This window comes from Gadus morhua, chromosome 10 (genome assembly GCF_902167405.1).
Source record: "Gadus morhua chromosome 10, gadMor3.0, whole genome shotgun sequence".
NCBI classification, from domain to species: domain Eukaryota; kingdom Metazoa; phylum Chordata; class Actinopteri; order Gadiformes; family Gadidae; genus Gadus; species Gadus morhua.
In genome coordinates, this window is record NC_044057.1 from 20,042,916 (window position 1) to 20,066,464 (window position 23,549).

General features: G+C 49.4%; 1 protein-coding gene across 2 annotated transcripts in view; it reads left to right on the forward strand.

The window, feature by feature from the left end:
* The window catches only part of kdrl (kinase insert domain receptor like), a 46,150-nt gene that overhangs the window by 18,206 nt on the left and 4,395 nt on the right, over positions 1-23,549 (forward strand). The window contains exons 12-29 of one of the 2 annotated variants that reach the window (XM_030367851.1): positions 2,153-2,261; positions 3,908-4,198; positions 4,484-4,630; positions 4,981-5,109; positions 5,935-6,041; positions 6,692-6,821; positions 7,556-7,660; positions 9,573-9,686; positions 9,800-9,888; positions 10,614-10,773; positions 11,557-11,654; positions 12,161-12,283; positions 12,636-12,747; positions 15,032-15,131; positions 18,451-18,556; positions 20,789-20,913; positions 21,889-21,967; positions 22,372-22,472. In XM_030367851.1, the coding sequence (XP_030223711.1) occupies positions 2,153-2,261; positions 3,908-4,198; positions 4,484-4,630; positions 4,981-5,109; positions 5,935-6,041; positions 6,692-6,821; positions 7,556-7,660; positions 9,573-9,686; positions 9,800-9,888; positions 10,614-10,773; positions 11,557-11,654; positions 12,161-12,283; positions 12,636-12,747; positions 15,032-15,131; positions 18,451-18,556; positions 20,789-20,913; positions 21,889-21,967; positions 22,372-22,472 (2,225 nt within the window). The remainder of the gene's footprint in view (positions 1-2,152; positions 2,262-3,907; positions 4,199-4,483; positions 4,631-4,980; positions 5,110-5,934; positions 6,042-6,691; positions 6,822-7,555; positions 7,661-9,572; positions 9,687-9,799; positions 9,889-10,613; positions 10,774-11,556; positions 11,655-12,160; positions 12,284-12,635; positions 12,748-15,031; positions 15,132-18,450; positions 18,557-20,788; positions 20,914-21,888; positions 21,968-22,371; positions 22,473-23,549) is intronic. The other variant, XM_030367852.1, reaches the window with a different exon arrangement.

The following is a 23,549-nucleotide window of genomic DNA, read 5'->3' on the forward strand; positions in this document are numbered from 1 at the left end:
AATCAGTGAATCTCCCCGTCTGCTAGAACACTCTTCGTGCGCTGCACGCCTCATAAATAGCTTGACAGCCTTATGGCTGAAGCCAAGCGTGCATCCCGCAAGAACCATTGACCTGTGATGAGGAATTACACCACGCAAGTCTGAAGCTGTAGTTATTTCGACCACGTTGTACACTGTAAGCGCTGATGTGCACTTTGAGTATGTGCGAGGGGGGTGATTCAATTATACGAATTCACCACAGGGGAATTTTTGAAGGAAGATGGGGTTTAAGTAGGCTGCATGCAACACAGTAATGTAATAGTCATCCAGGTTTTAGAAGACGCTATTAACCATATATTGAGAATCCTTAAACTGTAGGCCGTCACGATCAATGTTAAAAAACAAATCTGCTGTTTTCTAGAGGTAACTATATGAGTGACTTATTCAAAACAGGCGTCTCAGTTTGCGGAACATTGGCATGTAAATCCCTGGCATTCTGTAAGCCAGGGACTGTAGAGACCTTACCGAGAATTTCCTGAGGGAGGTTGTTTCTCCAGCCACTTATCCCCTTGCCATAACGAGGAGCAGACCTCCACTGCCGCCCTGCCAAAAGTCGATCCATAGGATGAGGTGAGAGAACCCCCACACCGGCCCGCCACACCTTCAGCAGAGCGGGTCAAACTGTGGCATAAATCCTCGGCAATCCACCCCGAAGACGACGGCTTACGGAATTACTGAACAATCATATGAGCTGGCCGGGAACTCTGCGCTAAGGTCGCACTGGTGTGGCTGCCAGGATCCGAGCTGTGATTTATATCATACGTCCACCCCCTCTAGAGGCTTTGAGTTAAAGGACCTCAGAATCCTTCAAAAGGTGCACAAAACTAGTGATCGGGATTTGGTCCCTGACACAATCAGGGATTCGACCCCGAACTTTGATTGACGTGAATAGGGAGCGGGCCGCTGTTTACGAGCCCTCGTCGCCCAAACGTGGGTGCTTTATGAGGGTGAACGCTGGGGGTCAATGACAACATGGGCCGGGTTAAAAGCAGAGCGTTTGGTAAAGAGTGAATTCCTCGCTGTCAGCTCTCATAAATCCCGGCGGCCCATGAATCAGAAAGTGGTCCAGCCTGGACTCAGAGGGGGCGCGGTGGGGGTGTGTGGGGTGGGGTTGGGGGGCTCCTCCCAGTGATGTCTAGTGGAGAAAAGGAGGGGACCCGCTTGGGTCAAGATAGCTATAGAATTAAATTGTGGGCTTGGCTGCTGTGGTGGGGTTGACGATTGTGGGGGTGGGCAAAGACCCCGGGGGTCAGTGTGCACAGCGGGCCTGGTCAGGGCACCACTTAGGGACCGCGTGCACTTGTTGCAAATGAGCGCTTGGCTCTCAGGTTACACGGTGGTGGGTAATGGCCGTAACGCTACACCTCACCGCTGCGCTGTCAGTGCCGTGACAAATGTCATAACAAGACAGAGTGGACAACATGATTGAGGTAGCAACATCTGCACTTTCCAACGCGCTCCTTCTCGTGAGTGGAGGCAGTGTGTCATGCCAGCGGTGGGGTTGTTGGAATCGTTGAAAGAGTCGAATGGCTTAACTGACAGGCTTTTGAAGGTAAGCACAATGAGCTGAAGAAAACTGAGGAAAGTCCTTGGCCGGCGAAAACGGTGGGACAATGCACACACAGCATTCGGTGCCTTTGATGTAGCTGTGCACTGAAAACAGATGTCGCTTTGCATACAAAAGACAGCCCCGTGCGATCTGGCCACAGCCCGAAGACCTTATAAATTATTATGCCTGCTTGAGCCATTGGAAATGTGTTAGGCTGAGCGCAATGACCGAACAGAATGTGGCACGACCAGTGGGCTCCAGGGAATAGCATGCGACCTGGTCTTCGCGTCTGTGTGGCTGGAGTATAGGGAGACAAAGTGGGTTTTCAAAAAGGCCAGATGTATCCTTCTTTTAATGTGGCGCACTGGGATGTTAGAACACAGGGCAGCCATACACCAGACCCCTCACACCTTGACCTGGAGCACCATTCACTGCACAGCTTAAAACAGGAGAAACCTTCCACTAACAGTCGCAACGCTGCAATTACAGCACAACCCTTGGTGTGTGTGTTGGTTCATCTGTGCTGCGTTGAACACTCAGAATGGTCCTTTTCATTCCGTTTAGACCGTTGGGACACTGGTGGTGGGGAGGGCCAACGTCACCGGCTCCTACACCTGCAGAGCCGAGAACGAGGTGGCCTCAAAGAAGTGGGGGATCCCCTTCTACGTGGACGGTAGGTGACTCATTTGGAGGAGAAAGAGATCATAAAAATGGCTTAAAACCTCACGTTTCCCTCTTAAGGCCAAAGCTCGGTTAGAGCTGACAAGAACAACTGCCGCACTCTGTTTTTATGGGCAGGCGTACGCAACCATACATCAGACCCGTTCACATTGCGTTGACCCTACACATATGCACTGTAATGAATTGCAAGAGCCGAGCAAGAATGTGCAGATTGCGCCGTGTAATAAAGAGACCGAAGGGGGTCATTAATTGAAACCATCTCCCATCGTAGCAGCAGCGCTTGAGTTCGCCAGAGAGAAAAAATATATCGTGGGCCATATGGCAGCTTCTAATGACACGCGCTCATGTTAAAAAAACAACATTGTATGAATGCATTTAAAACTCCTATTCCAGCAGCCCATTCCTCTCTCTGCCTGTGAAGCTGATCCTAAGAAAGTTACTTTTTATGTGAATGGGAGAACTTCCAAGTGTTTCCTAGAATGAGGGCCGACCCATCGTGGCAGCTACATCACGTCAACATCCTAGCGCACCGCCGGCGCTAGGTCTTGACGTGCTCCCCGGTATCTGATTAAGGGATGAGAAGGACGAAAAGCGGGGTTGACCTTGAGTTTAAGGTTTAGGGTCGCGCGAAAGACGCCGGGCACCAAACATGCCCCCCCCCCCCCAACCCTCCTTAAGTGTGCGAGAATGCCTCAGAGCCAGCTTAACTCTGCTCCATTCCAGAGGTGGGGATGACTGAGCACGGTGGAATGCCGGAGAAAAAAGGAGGACAGAATTGTAATAACAGCTGTCTTCTCTTACGGAACACAGAATGCTTTCCAGCGTTCTGAATAAACAAGCACAGTCTGTCTCCCCCGGGGGCCGGCTCCGGCTGCGCTCTCATTGGTCGATCGCACATCAGCCATCAGCGATGCCGCCCAGCGGCAACGTGCTTCCAATTAACAGTGATGATGAAACAGGAAACAACCGCACGTTTGCCATTCCTGGCTTTGGCGGCGAGCAGCTCTCGTCTTCGGGACTGCGATCCTAAATAGTCGGTTGTAGGGTTAGGGTGAGGAGTCAGCAAGGAGCCGGCACGTTATGAGATCACCCTCAAATGCAATACATAGTTATGTATATGTTGGTTACACTTGCTGGTCATTTATAAGCCTTGAGCTAATGATGAACTAATCATTGACAAAACATTAATAATTAACATAGTAGATGATTAATAAGTGTTATGTTAATGTATAACAACACATGTGATGTTGATTAGCCATTACAAGCCATGTCAAAATTGACCCTCTCGTTAAATCATAAGTGGGATTTTCCACCAAATTGTATTATGGATAGATCAGCCTACCAGTTGGAACAATACAGTGTATTGGCTTGTAGGCTGAGCAGTTATTAATCACCTACCAATCTATATTCATGTTTTGTTAATGATTAGTTCATTATTATTGACCAAAAATAATTTACAATCTCTTATAAATAGGAAGATTAAATAGGACAATTATTATAAATAGGAAGATTAAACTCTTCAATAAAAGCATCTGCTGAACATTGGCATTTACAGTAAACAACCACAGCGTTAAAAAGTCCCCACTCATTCATTTCCACCCACTGCTCATGTATTAACTCCTCCCCGCGTGGCCGTAGATCACTCCGACCACATGCACATCGAGCCCCAGACAGCCATCGAGGGAGAGGACATCACGCTGACCTGCCGGGCCACGCGCTACCTCTACTCGGAGCTGCAGTGGTTCGACCCCCAGAACCGCACCGTCACCGCGGACGTGTCCCCGCTCCGGCTGGACCCTTACTCCGTCTCCCTGGCGCTCACCCTGCGCAACGTGTCCCGGAACGGCGGCACGCCGGCGTACCGCTGCGGCGCCCTCAACCACTTCAAACACAAGTCCGCGCACAAGACCTTCGTGCTCAACGTGGACGGTAAGCAGAGCACCCGGGAGTCTCGCTCAGGGAGCACGGCCACCACCCGAGGCAGGGCTTTTGGTGCCAGCCAGGAATTGTTTTGGTTGTGAGTTTGTGTTATTGTTGTGTTCATTCGGATACCCGCTCCGGGTGCGTTGAGAAGGCTGATGTATACTGTACTGAAGTTGATTACAACTGTAAAATCTCCAATAGATTCTATGAGACATACTGAGCACAATTTTGCACGAGTGGATTTTGGAAAGAGCGGCTGAAAGAAGGAAGCTTATGTGTGTTGTGTTGCAGGGAGGAAGCGGCCGTGGCTGAGTCAGAATCTGACCAATCAGGAGGTGAACAGCAGCAGCACGCTGACTCTGGACTGCCTGGTGTCGGGGGTCCCCAAGCCGCTGATCACCTGGTTCAAGAACAACATCCAGGTGCAGGAAGGGCCAGGTAAACGCTGCTGTTCTCGCTGAACTATGATCAGACCTAAACTCACGTATAATGGAAATGGATTCTATTCTTTTGAGATTGTTAATGTTAATGCAAAAACTACATTTACCTTTTCTTGGCTTGTGAATCGTTATTGCTATTAAATCCTTATGGTCAATAAATGAAGTTAAATAGATTAAATCAAAGTAAATTCAACCGATTCAAATGATCCTTTTACAACCAGTGTTGCCAGATTGGGCCAGATTGGGCGGGAAATCTGGTCCAATCTGGCCACACGGATTACAACAGTCACAGTGTCTGATTCCCACAGATGATATCTGACCCTCTTAGTGTGACCATGTGGTCTGCAGGTATCACCCTGGGGGAGAGCGGGGTCCTGACCATCGAGAGGGTGAAGAAGGAGGACGAGGGCCTGTACGAGTGCTTGGCCAGCAACGTGGAGGGAAGCATCAGAACCAGCGCCGTCGTCATGGTTTCCGGTAGGTGGCCAATCGGAAGATCTAACAAGAGCTAAAGCAATGTGGCGTGCGTTAAATGACCGTAGTGCTGTATACTGTACGTCAAGGAACAATGACCTGTACTGTATACGAGTGAGCCCGAACTGTGTCAAGATTAGAGTAGAGAAACAGACCATGTTAATGCAATTAAGTGGGCCGATGTTTTTCCATACTCAGAAGGACATTCTCACGAGGGAGAATGTGCTTTGCAAAAACTAAAAGTGTGTGTATTTTTTCAGCCTTAGGATTTTGGGAAGTTTCAACGGACTGAAAAAATTAAACACTGACAGGACACAAGGCTGATGTGGACATGAAAGTATAGGAAGAAAAGGAAATAGAGGATGAAGGAGATATGAATTGTGCGCTTCAAGACCCCTGCTGGTCAACGTAGCAGCAGTCGCTTCGTTATTCTCTGTGTTCCGCATTTAGATTAGCATGCCTAGTTAACAAAAAATGTGAATGGAAAATAGCACTGAGGAGGAAAAAATGTTCGGCATGCATCTCCAAAACCCATGGGGAATAAACACTGAAGTGTGTTTCTGCTTTCAGTGTGTATATATAACATTTGGAAAATATTTGGGAAGAAACAATCACACCCCCTCTTCCCTAACAGAGTTCTAACACAAAGTGATAAAAACACTGTATGGTGTTTAATTCACCCCCTCTTCGATCAAATTCCTTCTGCACAACTTGCCATAGCGACACAAGCCGTTTTCTAAATAATATGAAATATATGCATTTAAAGAAAAACTAAAGAATTGAGGACATCCTGGAGGCTGAACGTCAGTGTGTTGTGCCCCACTGCAGGTGAGGACGGCCGGGCCAACGTGGAGGTGATCATCCTGGTGTGCACGGGAGCTGCCGCCACCTTCCTCTGGATCATGCTCATCCTCTTCATCCGCAAGCTGCGAAAGGTGAGCACCTGCACATCTGGATCTGCAGCTGCATCCAGCCGCAGCTGGTTCTGCATGCCTCCTTTCAAATCGTCCTCGTCACTACGGAGCCATTTTTAGCAACATTGAGATACTTTCACAAAAAACGCCCGGGTGGTATGAAGGCTGTGACTCACTGGCAGCAGGGGAATGCAGCCTTTATCGGACGGTTAAATTTAGCAAGTGTTTATGATTTCCACATTTCCCCCGAACACATCCGACAGGGGGTCGGGTTCATGTTTATGCATACTGTAAGACCCTGAATGGGACACAACATGCTGGGAGGATCACATTCCCCAGGCTTTGATTCATTTAGACAAATAGGATGAAACACACAGGAAGTGGTGGGACACTAGCAGGTGGTGGAGAGGATGGCGGGGGTGTGCATTGGGGTTAGGGGCAAATTTTTTAAACCGCAGCGACAATTCACATCCAAATGACTGAAGTGGGGGTGTACTGGTCAGAGTATAGCCTAGTGCAGCAGTATGATTTTTTTCTAAAGAGGAAAAAAAAAGTGTTAACACAGAAACAAGATAAGAACCTTACATAAATGACCTAAAGGTTCACCTCGTTGTGATCAACATATATTTCTCCTGATGGAATTCACGCTGGTGTTCATGCATCCCCTCCAGCAGCCGTCCCACTACAAGATGGGCCCGTCCATCATCATCGATCCCGATAAGTACCCCCTGGACGAGCAGGACGAACTCCTCCAGTACGACAGCAGCAAGTGGGAGTTCCCCCGAGACCGCCTGAGACTAGGTGAGCCCCCTACGCCGACCCCCCCATGGGTCTGTTTCATTTGTACCCCCCCCCCCCCCCCCCCCCCCCCCTTCATCACAGTCACGGCCTCAAAGGACCGCGCCGGAGGAGAAAGAAAGGCTTGAGGAGGATCCAACCCTTCAACCAAATCCCTGCAAAGTCTGTCTGCAACTTCTGAGAGAAATTCAGTTTCATTGCGTATCCATTTCAATCTGTTTAATTCACACCACATTGAATCGATTGTATCTATGTTAAACATACGTAATGTACCGCTTTTGTACAATTGTGAAGTCTGTGGCATGGGTTCAGATCTGATTAGTACATCACAGAAGTGTTATGCCTTTTTGAAGATGAAGCACGGGACGACAATTACATACCCGCCGACTGCCTTTTGATATGCTCTCTGGAAGGGCATCATACATAAATACATATATACACACACACACGCAGCCACATGCACACACACATGCACACGCACATGCATACATGCATGCATGCAGGCACACACACACACACACACTCACAAAAACATACACTCACACACACACACACACACACACACACACACACACATACATGCATACCCCCTTCACCCCTGGAGAGCAGAGCTTTGTGGTTAAAGCCCCAGCAAGCTGCGGGGTACCTCCAGAACAGAGGGGCGTCCGACAAGCCAGAGAACTCCAGAATGATTTACGGGGCCGTGCTCACCAGATGCTCCACCCTCCCTCCTCCAGGTAAAACCCTGGGCCACGGGGCCTTCGGGAAGGTGGTGGAGGCCTCCGCCTTCGGGATCGACAAGCTCTCCACCTGCAAGACGGTGGCGGTCAAGATGCTGAAAGGTACGGTGGTCCTGTCTCAATCATTTTAGCCGACACCAGATCTGCTGCCGGAAACATGAGGTCTGAAATGGTGCCTGGGAAATTATGGAAACTGGACCAGGAGCCACAGACAGGAATGAACAATAGGATGTTCAGCTCTACACGGGGTGCTGTAGAACAATCATGTTTTCAGACACATGTTTTCACACTGATTAATTGTGAATCACACTGAGAAGAAGCAACCTTTGTCCGAGCCAGGAAGTTCTAACACACAACAGATATTTGTACTTGTCATGGACATCGTTATTTTTTTGAGTGTGTGTATGGGGGGGGGGGGGGGGGGAATTATGTTTGGTATTTTTTCTTCCCTCGCACAATAAAGTCCCATGAATTGAGCCTCACATGTGCTGGCAATTAATGTTTGCGTGGCAAATGGGTTCAAAACAAGGCACGCGAACGACTGCTGTTGCGCAAAAAGTGCATGAGGCAGGAGAGGCGTGATTGGCTCTGACGAGGGGATGTGATGAGAGGATGCAGATATCACAGGCGGCCTCTAAACAGCGTCCAGTGAACGCAGGTGACTCAGAGTTCAGGAGTGAATGGCGTATTGTGAGAGCAATAACAATAATAGAACAAGATAACAAATTTCCCTCCTTGTTTCTTCTGGACGTTCAGTCAGTTGGAAACACCCCCCCCCCCCCCCCACACACACACACACACACACACACACTCACACTCCGAGGGGAGCTGTTGTCAGACGGCTTCCAAAATCCCTCTTGAATATTCACAACAATGTGTGTTTTTATTGTTTCGAAATGGAGTGAGCAATTCCAGAAGCCCAGCTGCGGGCGTGCGGTGATTCACCTTGGGTTTAGAAGTGGACCATGGCTTTGTTTTCTTTAAATTGACCGCACGACGCATCATCACCCTCCTGAAGACATATCGCAGAGCATAGCATCAAGCGTATATAATACACCATCATATCGCATAACATGGTATAACATGACATCATATGCAAAGGTACATAGAACCGAAATATACTGTGCAATAAATATGTCTCCTAATATTTGGGAGAGCGAGAAAGTGCTTTGGGATGTGGGAATCGAGGATCTCAGTGCGGAGAGGAAACAAGAAACCACTCCTGGCTAGAAATATGGGTCCCGGGGATGACATTAATAACAGTTTGAGAGACAGAGGAAGGATCTGTCAGGCGGTCAGTGCTTCTAGGTCAGGCCTAATGAAAAGCAGCAGAGATTTCTTTGCCTTGACTGTGAGTTAGTGAGAGATTATGTCGCCTTTGCAGACATGGCTCATACTGGGGATGGAGAAAGCACTGACCTTTGAACTGGGAATGACATCCCCTTAACTAGACACATCATAAAGCACCCAAGGGAAATGTGCGCTTGCAAGCTCAAGAGGGTGCACTCCAATGAAAATATCCTTTGTTAAATGGATGCTCTGAATTGTAGAAAAACAAACAATCGCTAGACTTTTGAGGCTCCGTTGCGTTTAACACTCTGGAACAATTATAAAGAGAACATTATCTGTGATTCTGAGAAAGAAAAAAAAAGGAAATCCTACATATTAAACATTAATCGACGTACAATCCACGCTTCATTTTCGCGTGAGAATGCTGTGTTCTCTTGAATGGAAAGACAGTGCTATCTCACATCTCCACAATATACAAGTGAAATCTGTTTCCTATTTCTCTCCAATGCCAAACTGATTTATTTAACTCAAATGAACATCCATCTCCCCCTGAGCGAGGTTCTAAAAAAACGTTAAAAGAGCATGGCTGAGAATCAAATTAATTGTGAAAAATAGATCCCTGTCTCCAGATTGATTTCAATGGCACCCAAAACACAGGCGGTCATGTGTGTTTTATGCTGCCCTGTACAAACCACTCGTGTTCTGTGTTTTGTGTTTGGAACAGGAGGTGCCACAACCAACGAGCGCAAAGCCCTGATGTCAGAGCTGAAGATCCTCATCCACATCGGCCACCACCTCAACGTGGTCAACCTGCTGGGAGCCTGCACCAAGCCCGGAGGTCAGTCACCCACCTTCTCATGACCTCCCCGGAGACCCGCCCTCCTGCAGGCTCATCCCCAGCAGCCAATCAGATTTGGTAGATTGTAACCGTGACTGTCCCCATCGCCACAGGTCCACTGATGATGATCGTGGAGTTCTGCAAGTACGGCAACCTGTCCAACTACCTGAGGAGTAGAAGAGGGGACTTTGTTGTCTGCAAGGTGAGGAGTCAAATGCTCAGAATCATGGCTTGCATTATTTCAATCATTTGTACATTTAATTTACATTTTTTGTTATATATTTTACAGTTTTGTTATTGCCCTTTTTTTTTGGCATCTTATCTTGTGTTATCCTATCATTTGTTATCCTATCCTACCTTACCCTGTCCAAAATTATCCTATTGTATCGGATCTTATAAGAGGATGAGTCTGTGAAGGGTTGTTTAAAAATAGTTTGATTCACTGAATCAGGATGTAAGCAGTAGCTCCTTTCTTGTTCTAATAGGATGTGCCTGTGTGTGTGTGTGTGTGTGTGTGTGTGTGTGTGTGTGTGTGTGTGTGTGTGTGTGTGTGTGTGTGTGTGTGTGTGTGTGTGTGTGTGTGTGTGTGTGTGTGTGTGTGTGTTTGTGTGTGTGTGTGTGTGTGTGTGTGTGTGTGTGTGTGTGTGTGTGTGTGTGTGTGTCTGTGTCTGTGTCTGTGTCTGTGTCTGTCTGTGCATGGCCCATTCCTGTGTGTGTGTGTGTGTGTGTGTGTGTGTGTGTGTGTGTGTGTGTGTGTGTGTGTGTGTGTGTGTGTGTGCCGGCGCCTGTGTGTCTGCACCTGTGTGTGCGCGTGTGTGTGTGTGTGCGCCTGTGTGTGCCGGCGCCTCTGTGTCCTCCCCTGTGTGTCGTGCGTGCCTGTGTGTTGCGTGCCGCGCCTGTGTGTCTGCCGCCGTGTGTGTGTGTCAGAGGCAGGAGGGCAAGGCGGTGTCCGGGTCGGGGTCGCCGGGCTGCGAGCTCAGCGAGCTGATGAAGCGCCGCCTGGAGAGCGTGGCCAGCACGGGCAGCTCGGCCAGCTCGGGCTTCATCGAGGACAAGAGCTACTGTGACTCAGAGGAAGAGGAAGACGGTACGGGCCCCGGCCAAGCGGCTCTTCCTTCCCCCTCCCCCCCCACCCCCTCGTCTTCCTCTCCGGGGCCCCGCCCCTGGTTGTTTTCTCATGTCGGATGAGACGCTTCCTCCTCCTGTTCCGCAGCACAATAGCCGCCTCTGCTGCGGCGAGGCTCCTGTCACCCCCCCCCCCGCCGAGTCCCTGCAAGACCTCTGTTTACTTCCTGTCCAGGGCTTTGCTGTTTTGTCTGTTTTTCCCCGACGCGCTCAGGGGGGAGGACGTAGTGTGTGAGGGGGGGGGGGGGGGGGGGGGGGCATGTCAGCCGTGTCGTCCTACCGCGTCGTGTTGTTTCTGGTTTGATTGGCTGTTTACTCAGGTGGGCGGGTGGATGAACCCCCTACCCTGTGTCGGAGGCTGCTCCTCAGAACCCCCACCTCCACCCCACCCCGCCCCGCCTCACGCCATCGACATCGTCGTCATCATCATCGTCGTCATCGTCGTCATACGCGCTTCACTGCAGAGCTCACGCGGAGCGGGCCTTGTTGTTTTATCTCCGGTGGGTAAAGGAAGTCCTTAAGACAATGCTGCGGGGGTGGAGGGGCGTACGTGACCGAGGGTGGGATACTGAGCCTCCTTCAGGCTGATGCTCGTGTCGGAGGGCCCCTGGCCGTCACACGTCACCCTCCTGCACCCTCCATACTTCCTCGTCGCCGCCACCCGATCGATTTGAACGCCATGTGCTGCACGTGCGTACCGTATGAAAAAATGTATGATTTTCCCACATTCTTTCCGCTCCCCCAGAGCCCGAAGATTTATATAAGCGCGTGTTGACGCTGGAGGATTTGATCTGCTACAGCTTTCAAGTCGCGAAGGGCATGGAGTTCCTGGCCTCACGCAAGGTATTGTTGACACAAGCAAACTTTATCGAAAAAACGTATTTCGCTTGAAACAGGTCACGGGCTTCACGCGATGTAACGCATGAATTCTGCTTTGATCTGCATCTGTGGGGGAAATATTGGTTTTGCTGGGGGTGAGTGAGTTTTAACATCAAGCTGGGCCGTGGCTCAGTCCAGACCTGATGCGCTCCTCAGGTCATTCATAAATGTGGTGTGGGCGGATGGGGATCATTAGTGAATGAACTTGTTGTTGTAGATAGACCCCCATTATAAGAGAGAGAGAGAGAACATTCCTTGGCCTGGACACAGAGCCACGTTCAGCCCCTAGTAAGGCTAAATTAGTACGCCATGTGTTTACTACAGCGGAAAGAGTACCATTGGGAGGGGAAGTATGTGCAGAAAGAGAGAAAAAATAGAAACGTGACCTCATGTTCGTATTAATTTCCCATTGGAGTTGTTAGAGCCGGTTTCTTTATTTATTTGTTTCGCCACGCTCCTCTCCACTTCAGTGCATCCACCGAGACTTGGCGGCACGGAACATCTTGCTCTTGGAGAACAACGTGGTGAAAATATGCGACTTCGGACTGGCGCGAGATGTGTACAAAGATCCCGACTACGTGCGCAAAGGAGACGTGAGTGGGCTCTTCTGTGATTAAACTGATGATTGGAATGCCTGTGGTCAAAAAAAGGCTTTCAATCTTGATGACAATTTAAATCCTGGAGTTCCGCAAATATGAAATTGTGGCAATGCATGAAACCAAAAATATAAAGCATGAAACACTAAGTGATTAATGCAGTGTATGGAAGTCTGAGCTAAAGTGGTTCAGTGTGTTTTTTCAGGGAAGAAATGATGATGCCAACACAAAATAAAAATGCGACGTCTCAATATTCTCAGATGAGGAAAAAGCAACAATTGCAGTTGATGATTCCGCCTTTTTTCCGTTTACCGTGTGAATGAATCGGTCGGTTGATGTGTGTACACAGGCTAGACTGCCCCTCAAATGGATGGCGCCAGAAGCCATTTTCGACAAGATCTACACCACCCAGAGTGACGTGTGGTCCTTCGGGGTTCTCATGTGGGAGATCTTCTCTCTTGGTGAGTGTCATTAACCCTACTGGCTGCATTATCATGAACCTGTCCCATCGGATTTCCTGAGACCAGGAACCACAACACACCATGGAAATGTATAGGCACAGTTTTAATTACTGGGGAAGTCAGTTCTTGCGTAAAAGTTTCACAAGTGCATTTTTTGTCATCGCTTTCGAGGAAAAATTAACAGGAAGCCCTCTTGAGACTTGTTTAGTTTGTTTTTATTATCCCGCCGTTCCTGTTGCACAACCCTGCCAAGATGCCAACTATTTGCGGCTCTCAAGCTCTGGGTTTATGATACTTAGCGAGCCGAGTCAAGCTAGCGCCGGTGCCCAGGGCCGCTGAGCCTGTCCGTGTGCATCGGTTAGAAGCGGTCTGCTATTGATGCATAATGGCTCCTCCGGGATCACGCTGTGTGTGTGTGTGTGTGTATCTGTGTGTGTGTGTGTGTGTGTGTGTGTGTGTGTGTGTGTGTGTGTGTGTGTGTGTGTGTGTGTGTGTGTGTGTGTGTGTGTGTGTGTGTGTGTGTGTGTGTGTGTGATATGTGCATGTGTGTTTTTTGAAAATGTGTTTGTGTGTGTGTGTATGCAGGGGGGGGAGTGGCTGGCACTGTCAGCTAAAGAAAACAATTTGCGTGCAACATTAGCGTGGTTCAACCCGTGAGTTTTAGGCCAGGCAGGGGACATTAAGAAAGAAAGGGTTCCTTCCATTAGGTTCTGATTGAGCTGTCCCTCTCTTTACCCCAGCTGCTGATGACAATGAGCAGTAGGCGAAGCGCAGATCAATGTAAACCTAGCGTCCCTGCTGTGCAACTGCATTTCATGCCATGCCGTTCAATGGCAACACTGAAATGTATTGCCTCTGTACTGTATATAGCTGTAGCCTCAGGTAGCGATGAAAGACATCTAGTGTAATTAAAGAGAATGAAAAGAAACTTTGAGGCAGAGCACTGTACGTTCGGTCATGCCCAGGCGTTGAATCCTTGCCACGTGGCCTCCTAGCCACTATACATCAAAAGAAGCGTGTTAAATCCCATTTTGTTTGAGAGAAAAAACAACTCTCCCTTTCCTTCTTAGTCTCTCTCTTTTTCTCTCTATTTTTCGCTTCTCAAACAAAAACAATCTCCTTCTCTTCTTTCTCTCTTTTATCTCTCTTTCTCGATCTCTCTCTATTTCTCTCTCTCTCTCACTCTTTTTCTCTCTCTATTTCCCTTTCTCTATTGTTCTCTCTCTCTCTCTCTCTCTCTCTCTCTCTCTCTCTCTCTCTCTCTCTCTCTCTCACATTACATAACAGATTTACACTCTTACCAGCTCTCATTTACACTTACACATCTGGGCAGTTTACTGGTCCAAAAGGAGATAAATCAAGATTGAAATTACCAAGAAATGGGCCAATAAAGAGTCAAGAATCCTGCAATCTGGTTGTGTTTGGAGGGCGAACGTTTTTCCCCAATTTCAAAATAGCTTTGGTACAGGTTGCCCTCACACTTTGAACTGTGCATTTAAAATGAGGGATTTGAAGTTCGCGTTTGGGATGAGACCATTTGAGCCAAATCCTGACCTACTCTGTGGTGATCTCATTTGACATGCGAGGATTCGCCTGTACGTTTATGATAATCATTTTCTGTTATGCTAAGGAAACTGAGAGGTCATTTTGTTTTCATCAACAACATATAGGTAATGTCTATGGCAATGAAATGAGAGGCTTAGGCTATTTGTATTATGCAATGGATTTGCACGACCACATGGAAATAGAATTTCATGAGTCAGGAAATGTAAGGGATTACACGGCCGCAGCAATGCTGCCCAAAACTAACAGAATGTAATATCAGACGAAACATGGCTCACTGCAAGACTGTTGGTCTTAATAAAACTTAAAACTAAACTAACAGCCAATTCATTTTCCAAGATTGTTCTACTCCCCTCCCCCCCCCCACAAAATGATTTGATTCAATACCTAATTTTCTGTTTTGTTAAATGTCTGGAGGCCTGGCATTAAGTTGGTCAAACTGATTTTGTCCCTGCGAGGTTGCCGATTAACTGCAGCTAGGACCTCACAGTAATGGGAGTGAGAGGCCCAGGTCTTTTGGCCTGGTAGTCAAGCAACTGATGATCCCGCCTAGCCTCTGAAAGACACTCGACTTTCAAATCCTGGTCAATGGCACCTGGACACTTTTGGCGGGCAGGGGGCAGGATCAATTAGCAGCATTGGCCCTGCCCACTCCCTCTCTGAGCTCCTGGTAACCTCCGAATGACCTTCTGTGTCCTCCTCTTCCTCCTCCTTCCTCCAGGTGCCTCCCCCTACCCAGGCCTCCAGATCGATGAGGAGTTTTGCTGCAGGCTTAAGGACGGAACCAGGATGAGAGCCCCCGAATACTCTTCCTCGGAAATGTAAGCTTTCACGTCGCTCCATACGGTTGTGGTTGTGGTTTTGTGGCATCATTTGTGGGGACCTTACAGAGTACAAGAACACAGATTTATTGTACAAAAGAGCTCCGTATTGACTGGGACAGGGGAGGCAGAAGTATCTGCTTTCCGTCTCCCGTGCTACTGGAAGGCCGCCAGCGTGCGATAAGAGTCATGGGTAGCCCGGCCTCTGAAGGAATCCACGGGGGAAACATTAGCTTCTGATTGGACCCGGAGTCGGCTGCTTTCTTCTGCTGAGATCCGTTTTGTGAGTGACACTGATGTAGCCCGTAACTTACAACCCTCCCCCAACAAAAGCCCACGTCTGGGCTGGAATAAAAGCACCGCAGGCCCGGAGAACCGGGGCCTCCCTGTATTCTACTGGGTCTTTTGAGCCAGAGGTAGCGCTCCCCGAGATGATAAATAGCGGCGAGAGGCATGAGTGCTTCCACCTCAGAGTGGTACAGTTTGTGACGTGAGCAGACAGTAGGAGAGCCGAGCTTGTTTGATCAGGAGGTCAGAACCAGGGCCAGTGTTCTGTGGCTCAGCCCAGGGTTGGGCTTGGAAGACAATGAAAGCTTGCACAAGGCTCACGATTACAAAACAGCTGTGCTCTCGCTTCTCACCCTGATTAACTCGATTTGCAGCTTTAATATTTCTATGTCTACGAAGTCTGTTTCAAATTGTCTGTGCGCTCTTTTTCAAAAAGAGAGTTGCCGTTCTTGTGCTGTGCGATTCCGCATTGTCACTCTTCGGCCAAACGGCTTTGAGACAAGAACAAAAAACACAGCATTAAAAATAAACCAAGCAAAGGGAGACATTAATTGAAGAGGACCAGAAAATCCAGTCCAGACCTTGGCTTTGAAAAAAAAACAGCCCCCGCGATCCACTGGAGCCAAGAGCCCGCGTTCCCCTTCTGTAATGTTTCACTCTGATTTACAGAGTGGAGACACCAACTCAGAGATTAGAGCGGTCTGACGCGCCACGCATCAGACCCAGGACCGGGGCACCTGTCTTCGGTTAGGAGCCCAGATAAGACCCTCTGAACCTCCCTCAGACGATAGCGGTCATCCCTCTCCCTCTCTCTTCCGGTCCACCTCCCGGGAGCGGACGGCGGGGCCCGGTAAGCCCGGGTTCATCCTCCTGCGTCCGCTTGACCCCGGCCCTGCGGGGCCCCACTGTTTTAGAGACAGTGAATCGGTCCCAGTCGGCGCCGAGCGGTAAATCTCCACCGGAGAGGCACACCAGCTCATCAGGAATGTGACCTCGCAGCTGCACATCTGCCGGGCCACACATCTGGCCCTCGACGCACGGCCGAGGAATCACCCACGACATTTCTCAAGGACCGTCGCTGCGGCTGAGTCAATTCCCGAGAACCTTTGTGATGTCAGCACGTTGAATCGCTCTCCAGCCCCTACCCCCCGCCCCCCCCCCACCCCCCCCCACCCCCCACCCCCCCCCCTCCCCCGCTGCCAGATCCTCCGTCTGCCCCCGAAAACCCCCCAAAATGTGGGACCTAGACAATTAATTCTAATTATACAGTGAGGCAGGAAATGTGGTTTAAATTGTGCAAGAATAAATATGCCCCTCTCCCTCCCTTTTCCTCTACTTCATCTCCTTGTCTGTGTGTGCGTGTGTGTGCGTGTGTGCGTGTGTGTGTGTGTGTGTGTGTGTGTGTGTGTGTGTGTGTGTGTGTGTGTGTGTGTGTGTGTGTGTGTGTGTGTGTGTGTGTGTGTGTGTGTGTGTGTAGGTGTGTGGGTGGTGCTTATGTTCTTGATATCCTGTCTCCGTTAGAGGAGCACGTCCACCTGGCTGGAAATACACTCATTAGGGTCAGGATCACAGCCCTCCCCCCCCCCCCCCCAGCAGCCTCCTCCAACTGCCCCGGCCAGAACCCTGAGCACTGAACACCCTGAACACGGACACAGATGGAGACGCCCGCCTCGCTCCGTCTGCTCCTTATCGCGCTTCCATCGAGAGTGTCAGAGACGCCGGGGCCCACCGACGATGAAACCCGAGCCCGGGTACGCGCCGATCGGCCAATCAGCTTTATTTATACAGAGACACATCCGAAACCACGCTGGATCCTCATTCGGCGTTCTGGAGAAGGTGGAGTTCGGGGATCCCTCGGTGACTCAGGGGGTTCTGTTCAAACAACAGCTGTCGATCTCTCTGCTGCGCGTCCGCCTTCTGATATCGTCCAATGGGAGAAGACGAGGGCGCTCCCCGCCGCGGAACCGCCTATTATTGTGACCCGGCGTCCCACAAGGGCAGAGACGCTGACAGCCTGTCAGCAACGCAGCCCCCTAACCTCCGCCCCCTCCGAGGTGGGGGGGGGCTGAGGTGAGGGGGCCACGGTCTACATTACACCACGACAGTGGAGGAGGACTTGAGACCCTCTCGGACCGGACCCCCCTTGGCCCAGGCCTCCTGGCCGGGGGGGGGGGGGGGGGGGGGGGGCTGTTGATTGTAGATAGGGAGGAGGAGAGTGAGTGTATTCCGTCAGTCATCTCTGCGCCAGACTCAACAGTGTACAGGTCCTGGGTCCATCCCCTCCCAAAGCTGCGGTTTGTTTTTCCTTCCCCGCTCCGCAGTACAACGTGTGTTTTTCTAATAATTCGATCTGGTTAAGGCCAATCCGAGTGGAGCGAGCGCAATTTCCTGTACAACAGCTTCTCTGTGGAGAGCTCATGGAAATGGGCGTCGACATGCCTTTCCTGACAGTATTCCATAACTACGGCTCCCTCTTTGTTTGAGATGTAACGGGATGGCGTCGGTCATAGGAAATAAGTCACATGGCGGAGGTCTAACCGTCTAAAAACACTATTAAATACGATGGTGTCATTAAATGGGATCCCTACCAGGGATGAGAGATTAATTGGATTAAGTCGGGGCTTGTGAAGTATCACAAGTAGTGTGTACCAGTGGCGTGTGTGTGTGTGTGTGTGTGTGTGTGTGTGTGTGTGTGTGTGTGTGTGTGTGTGTGTGTGTGTGTGTGTGTGTGTGTGTGTGTGTGTGTGTGTGTGCGTGCGTGCGTCTGTGTGTGTGTGTGTGTGTGTGTGTGTCTGTGTGTGTGTGTATGTGTGTGTGTGTGTGTGTGCCTGTCTGTCTGTGTGTGTGTGTGTTTGTGTGTGTGTGTGTGTGTGTGTGTGCGTGTGTGTGTGTGTGTGTGTGTGTGTGTGTGTGTGTGTGTGTGTGTGTGTGTGTGTGTGTGTGTGTGTGCCTGTCTGTGTGTGTGTGTGTGTGTGTGTGTGTGCTTCCAGCAGCCATGTGTACTTGAGTGACGCTGAACCTCGTTCCCCAGATATCAGACCATGCTGGACTGCTGGCTGGGAGAGCCACTGCAGCGGCCCACATTCACCGAGCTAGTGGAGCACCTGGGAGACCTTCTGCAGGCCAGCGTGCAGCAGGTAACACACACAGAGCTCACCCCACCACACTGCAACCCACTAAGGGTTATACTCATCGTCTATTCATCTGTCGACTGAGCAGTTGTTTTCCAAATTAATCGTTTAGTCTGTAAAATATTGAATCATAAATCACGGAAAAAGTCCAAAGTGATAACCTGTGACTATTATAATGATCCATGAACTAAATCAATGAATTGGACTGCAACATTTATTCCGACTGATGTTGAATTCAGTCATGTCATGAATGAGGATGAAGGGTTATTATTAGGCATCTCGTTCAAGGCCAAGGCAGACATGGGGGATTGAACCCAGGCAGGGAGTCAAACTCTGTATCCTGCCTCTGCATTATTGTCCTTCACCCTCCACATATTAGCTTTGAGATGGATTGGACTGGATGGATTCATCTCATACATGGATGGAAACATGTCTGCAGCCAGAGTAAGATCCTTGACTTGTCTGTAAGAGGAGAATCAAAAGCAGCTTTAGATCTCTGCTCGAAGTCCTTTGGTAACTGACTTATAACACATCAAACAATTTCTTTAGGATGTCCAGACTACAGTTTGTCCTTGAGCGTCGCCATGGACAATAACATCAGTCACTCGTTCCTAGAAATGAGTCAGAGAGGTTTCCATTAATAAGGAAGCTCTGAGAAAGGTGCAAAGCGGCCTATTGCCCAAGGTGGTGATAAAGCAACAAGGGGAATTAAAACATGACAATACTTGGAAACAGAAAGGAGCTGCCTACAAAGTCCTGGAAAATCTTTTCTTGTACTCATAACGCAATGTTAAATAAAATACCAAAATTGTCGAATGATGAATGAAAAAAGCGACACCGGAATTCTGACCTTTTCTTTGAGTTCACTCGAGCTGTTAGACTAATGATCTAACACCTGGTAGGCCATTACACCGATGGTAAATGGTTATTTAAGTGCTATCGAAAAGATAATAATCAAGACCCCTTCGACGATGTAAAACCCTGATGGATATCCCGGCTCCCATTCCCGTCCGCTGTTAGAAGAGAGAGGGGTCCGTTTGAGAGACCATAGCTCACAGCAGCAGAGCGAGGTCCGAAACGTGACACTCGATAGGACCGCAGACAACATGGAGATAAGGAAGAAGGCTGGCCATCCTCTCCTATAAAACCGTCCGCGTTACAAATGACTCTGTGAAAGCCATCGCCAGGGGAAACGAATCCCAACCGGCCAGGGAGGGACGAAAACACTGCAGCGCTTCCATGGAGGGGAGTTTTTTTAACACAGTCATGGCGCGGTTGTCCCAGGGGGCTTCAGCAGAGTGTTCCGTCAGCACCTCGTCTAAGGTCTGAGGCCCGCCGGCCCGGAGTTATGACCGTCTTGACCGCAGGGTCTCTGGCCCGGGGCCAGGGGCCGAGTGGGTGGCTGGGATCTGGCTCTGCACGCGGGGCAGCCACAGCGGGGCTTGCGTCTGGCTCAGCGTTTCCCAGTGTTCCTTGCCCAGTGACCCACATTTTTTAGGTCTGGAAGAGAAAAATGCACGCCCCCCCGCCCCCACACACACACATTTTTGCACATCTGCTTCAGCAGTCTGGTCACACGTTGTTTAAAACTGACTCGACGCTGGCGGCCACTGATATCAGTGCATCGGTGAACGTTGACGCATCGCAACGCACTAAGTGAATGTCGGTGGCTGTAGATAATCAACCGGGCTCGATTATACAGAAGGGTTACATACAAGACGTCATATCGTTTTATCGTTTTATCCAAAATCTGTCATTTTCAAATATCTATATCTCAGTTAGCAATTACCCCCCAGGGCGTGGGTCGGCCCGCCCCATGTGTGGTCTCAACCCCACGAGTTTGAAATGCTGCTCTAGCTCGCCATTGTGTAGCATGGCACCCCTGTGAGTCTGTGAACTGACTTTTCGCTCTCTTTCTTACTCTCTTGCACCCTCTCTCTCTCTCACGCTCTCCCTCTCTCTCCCTCTCTCTCCCTCTCTCTCCCTCTCCCTCCCTCTCTCTCCCTCTCTCTCTCTCTCTCTCTCTCTCGCTCTCGCTCTCGCTCTCTCTCTCTCTCTCTCTCTCTCTCTCTCTCTCTCTCTCTCTCTCTCTCTTTCTCTTTCTCTTTCTCTTTCTCTTTCTCTTTCTCTTTCTCTCTCTCTCTCTCTCTCTCTTTCTTTCTCTCTGTCTCTGTCTCTGTCTCTTTCTCTTTCTCTTTCTCTTTCTCTCTCTCTCTCTCTCTCGTGCCTGGCCTTCAGGAAGGGAAACACTACATACCCATCAACACAGCCCTGCTGGCCAACATCGGTGACCCCTCCATCACGCTGACCGAAGAAGACACGTCCACGCAGCCCGCCTCTAACCGCCACTCGGGGAGCACTTGGTGAGGATACCACACACACACACACATACATACACAAACACACACACACACACACACACACACACACACACACACACACACACACACACACACACACACACACACACACACACACACACATACATACACAAACACACACACACACACACACACACACACACATACACACACACACACACACACACACACACACACACACACACACACACACACACACACACACACACACACACACACACACACACACCATCACACTCCCCAAACGGGGACTCCTGCAAGTCTCCTGCCCTGTCACAGGCTACTGAAGGACCTTTGACCTACAATGTTGTCTTTGTCAATTTAGCTTATCAATATGGCCGTATTTAAAAAAAAAAATAGTAAAGTGCACCAGGTCAGTTCTGGTGAGCTACTGATGGTGTTTGTGTTGGGTAGGGTCCAAATCATTGTTATGACCCAAAGCTTAAAGGTGAAAGAAATCACACACTTTCTACACACTGTATTTTGACGTGATTTATGGGGACCCCAGAGGGGACATTATGGTATGTATGTGGGCTCCTGGGAGGCGGGATATTCCAGTGATAAGAAATACATAGAATGTCATATTCTCTGAGGTCTGCTAGCATTCTGGCTTCAGAGGAATGTCCCCCAAAACTCTGGATGGCTGCTTGTAGTTTTATGTCCGCACAGCATAATATTTGTCGAGTCTTTGAGTTATCACAGGACCTGCGAGTGTGTTTGTGGAGAAGGTGTTGAAACGCAGCCATGACAGTTATCCCTTAGGCTGAGATAAGCAACCATTCTTGCCCTTCAGAGTAAAAATAAACGGTGTGCTTTCTCAAAGTCCATTTCCACAGAGGCTACGTAACTTGTTGATCTTAGGTATCAGCGTAATCCTGTCACACACAGGCTTTCTCAGAGGGAATACTTTAAATGTTTTGAAAAGGGGGTTAACAGTGGAACTATTCCCCTCACCAGGAACACGAAGATTCGCCCGGCGAGTGTGAAAACGTTTGACGAGGTTACCATGGACAACGTGACGAATGAGAACCATGGGGTGAGTTTTTTTCCCGCCCCGGTTTCCCTGTCTTTCCCAGCACAAGGCAGGTAAAACCAAAATAGAATCAGACCCTCAGAAGTTGCTTATGCTGCACAAAACTGACAATATTCAGACAACTCTGAGAGAAAGATTAAATCTTGATGCTGTCTAAAACAAAAGAGTTACGTTATATGAAATGGTACAGTTTACCTCTTCATGGTTAAATGAAACCGAACAAAAACATTTGTTTCTCATATTTAATCCCTCTCGCTCTCTCTGTCTGTCTCTCTCTCTGTCTCTGTCTCGCTCTCTCTGTCTCTCTCTCTGTCTCTGTCTCTCTCTCTCTCTCTCTCTCTCTCTCTCTCTCTCTCTCTCTCTCTCTCTCTCTCTCTCTCTCTCTCCCTCCCTCCCCCCCACCACAGGGAGGACACTCAGACAGCGGGATGGGTCTCTCTGATGACATGAACACACTGAACAGATTGGAGTCGCTGGTTGGCAGACCCGTCAGCATCATGGCTCTGGCGTGAGTGCAGTGCAAAACACACACACACACACACACACACACACACATACAGCTGTACGTGTACACACACACAAAGTACACACACACACAAAGCCCACACACACACACACATGGAATGTAGACCGTTACAAATGTCATACTCTCAGAACTATTTGCACACATACCCACCCACACACACACACGCACACACAGAGAAACACACACACACAGACACACAGAGTTGATCTCATGCACAATGTCCCTTTCACCTTAAAAAAAAAGTGTTTTTCCCCTTCTTTGTGTGATGCACCCATGCGAAAGGGACATTGGCACAATGAAAAAGGGGGCGGGGTGAACCTCCAAGGTAGCGACCCAATGGCTGAGAGAGCGGGACCATAAAAACAACACAGACTGGGACACTGGCGCGAGGACCCGCTCCTAAAGATCCCAGACACACCGCAGGTCTTCAGGTTTCCTCTATGAGAGCCCTTGTCCTGATGGCGGTATCACTATGGGTGCATCAGGAGTTCATGTGGGTGGCTTATGCACGGCACGGCTGCCTGAACTAGATGGGAAAACACGTGGGAAGGAATAAGAAAAGTGACTCTAACTTCTACATCCTCATCCTCCTTGTGGAAACCTACTCCAGATGGGGTAGGTTTAAAGGCACGGCTGAGGAAGGGGCTCAGGCTCAGGGTGTGAATAAAACTATATTTTTAAATAGTTTAAGAAAACAGATTTATGGGTTGTGTGAAGCCGAAGCAGTGGGAATGGGTTCGATATTCTCTCCCTCTCTCTCTTCTCTCTCCCTCTCTCTCTCTCTCTCTCCCCTATCTCTCTCTCCTCCTTCTCTCTCTCTCCCCTATCTCTCTCTCTCTCTCTCCCTCTCTCTCTCTCTCCCTCTCTCTCTCTCTCTCTCTCTCTCTCTCTCTCTCTCTCTCTCTCTCTCTCTCTCTCTCTCTCTCTCTCTCTCTCCTCCTTCTCTCTCTCTCTCTCCCCTATCTCTCTCTCTCTCCTCCTTCTCTCTCCCTCTCTGTAGGTGACTCTGGGTTTACGTATTCATTTAACTGCTACCAGTGGCGGGGTTAATATGCAGGG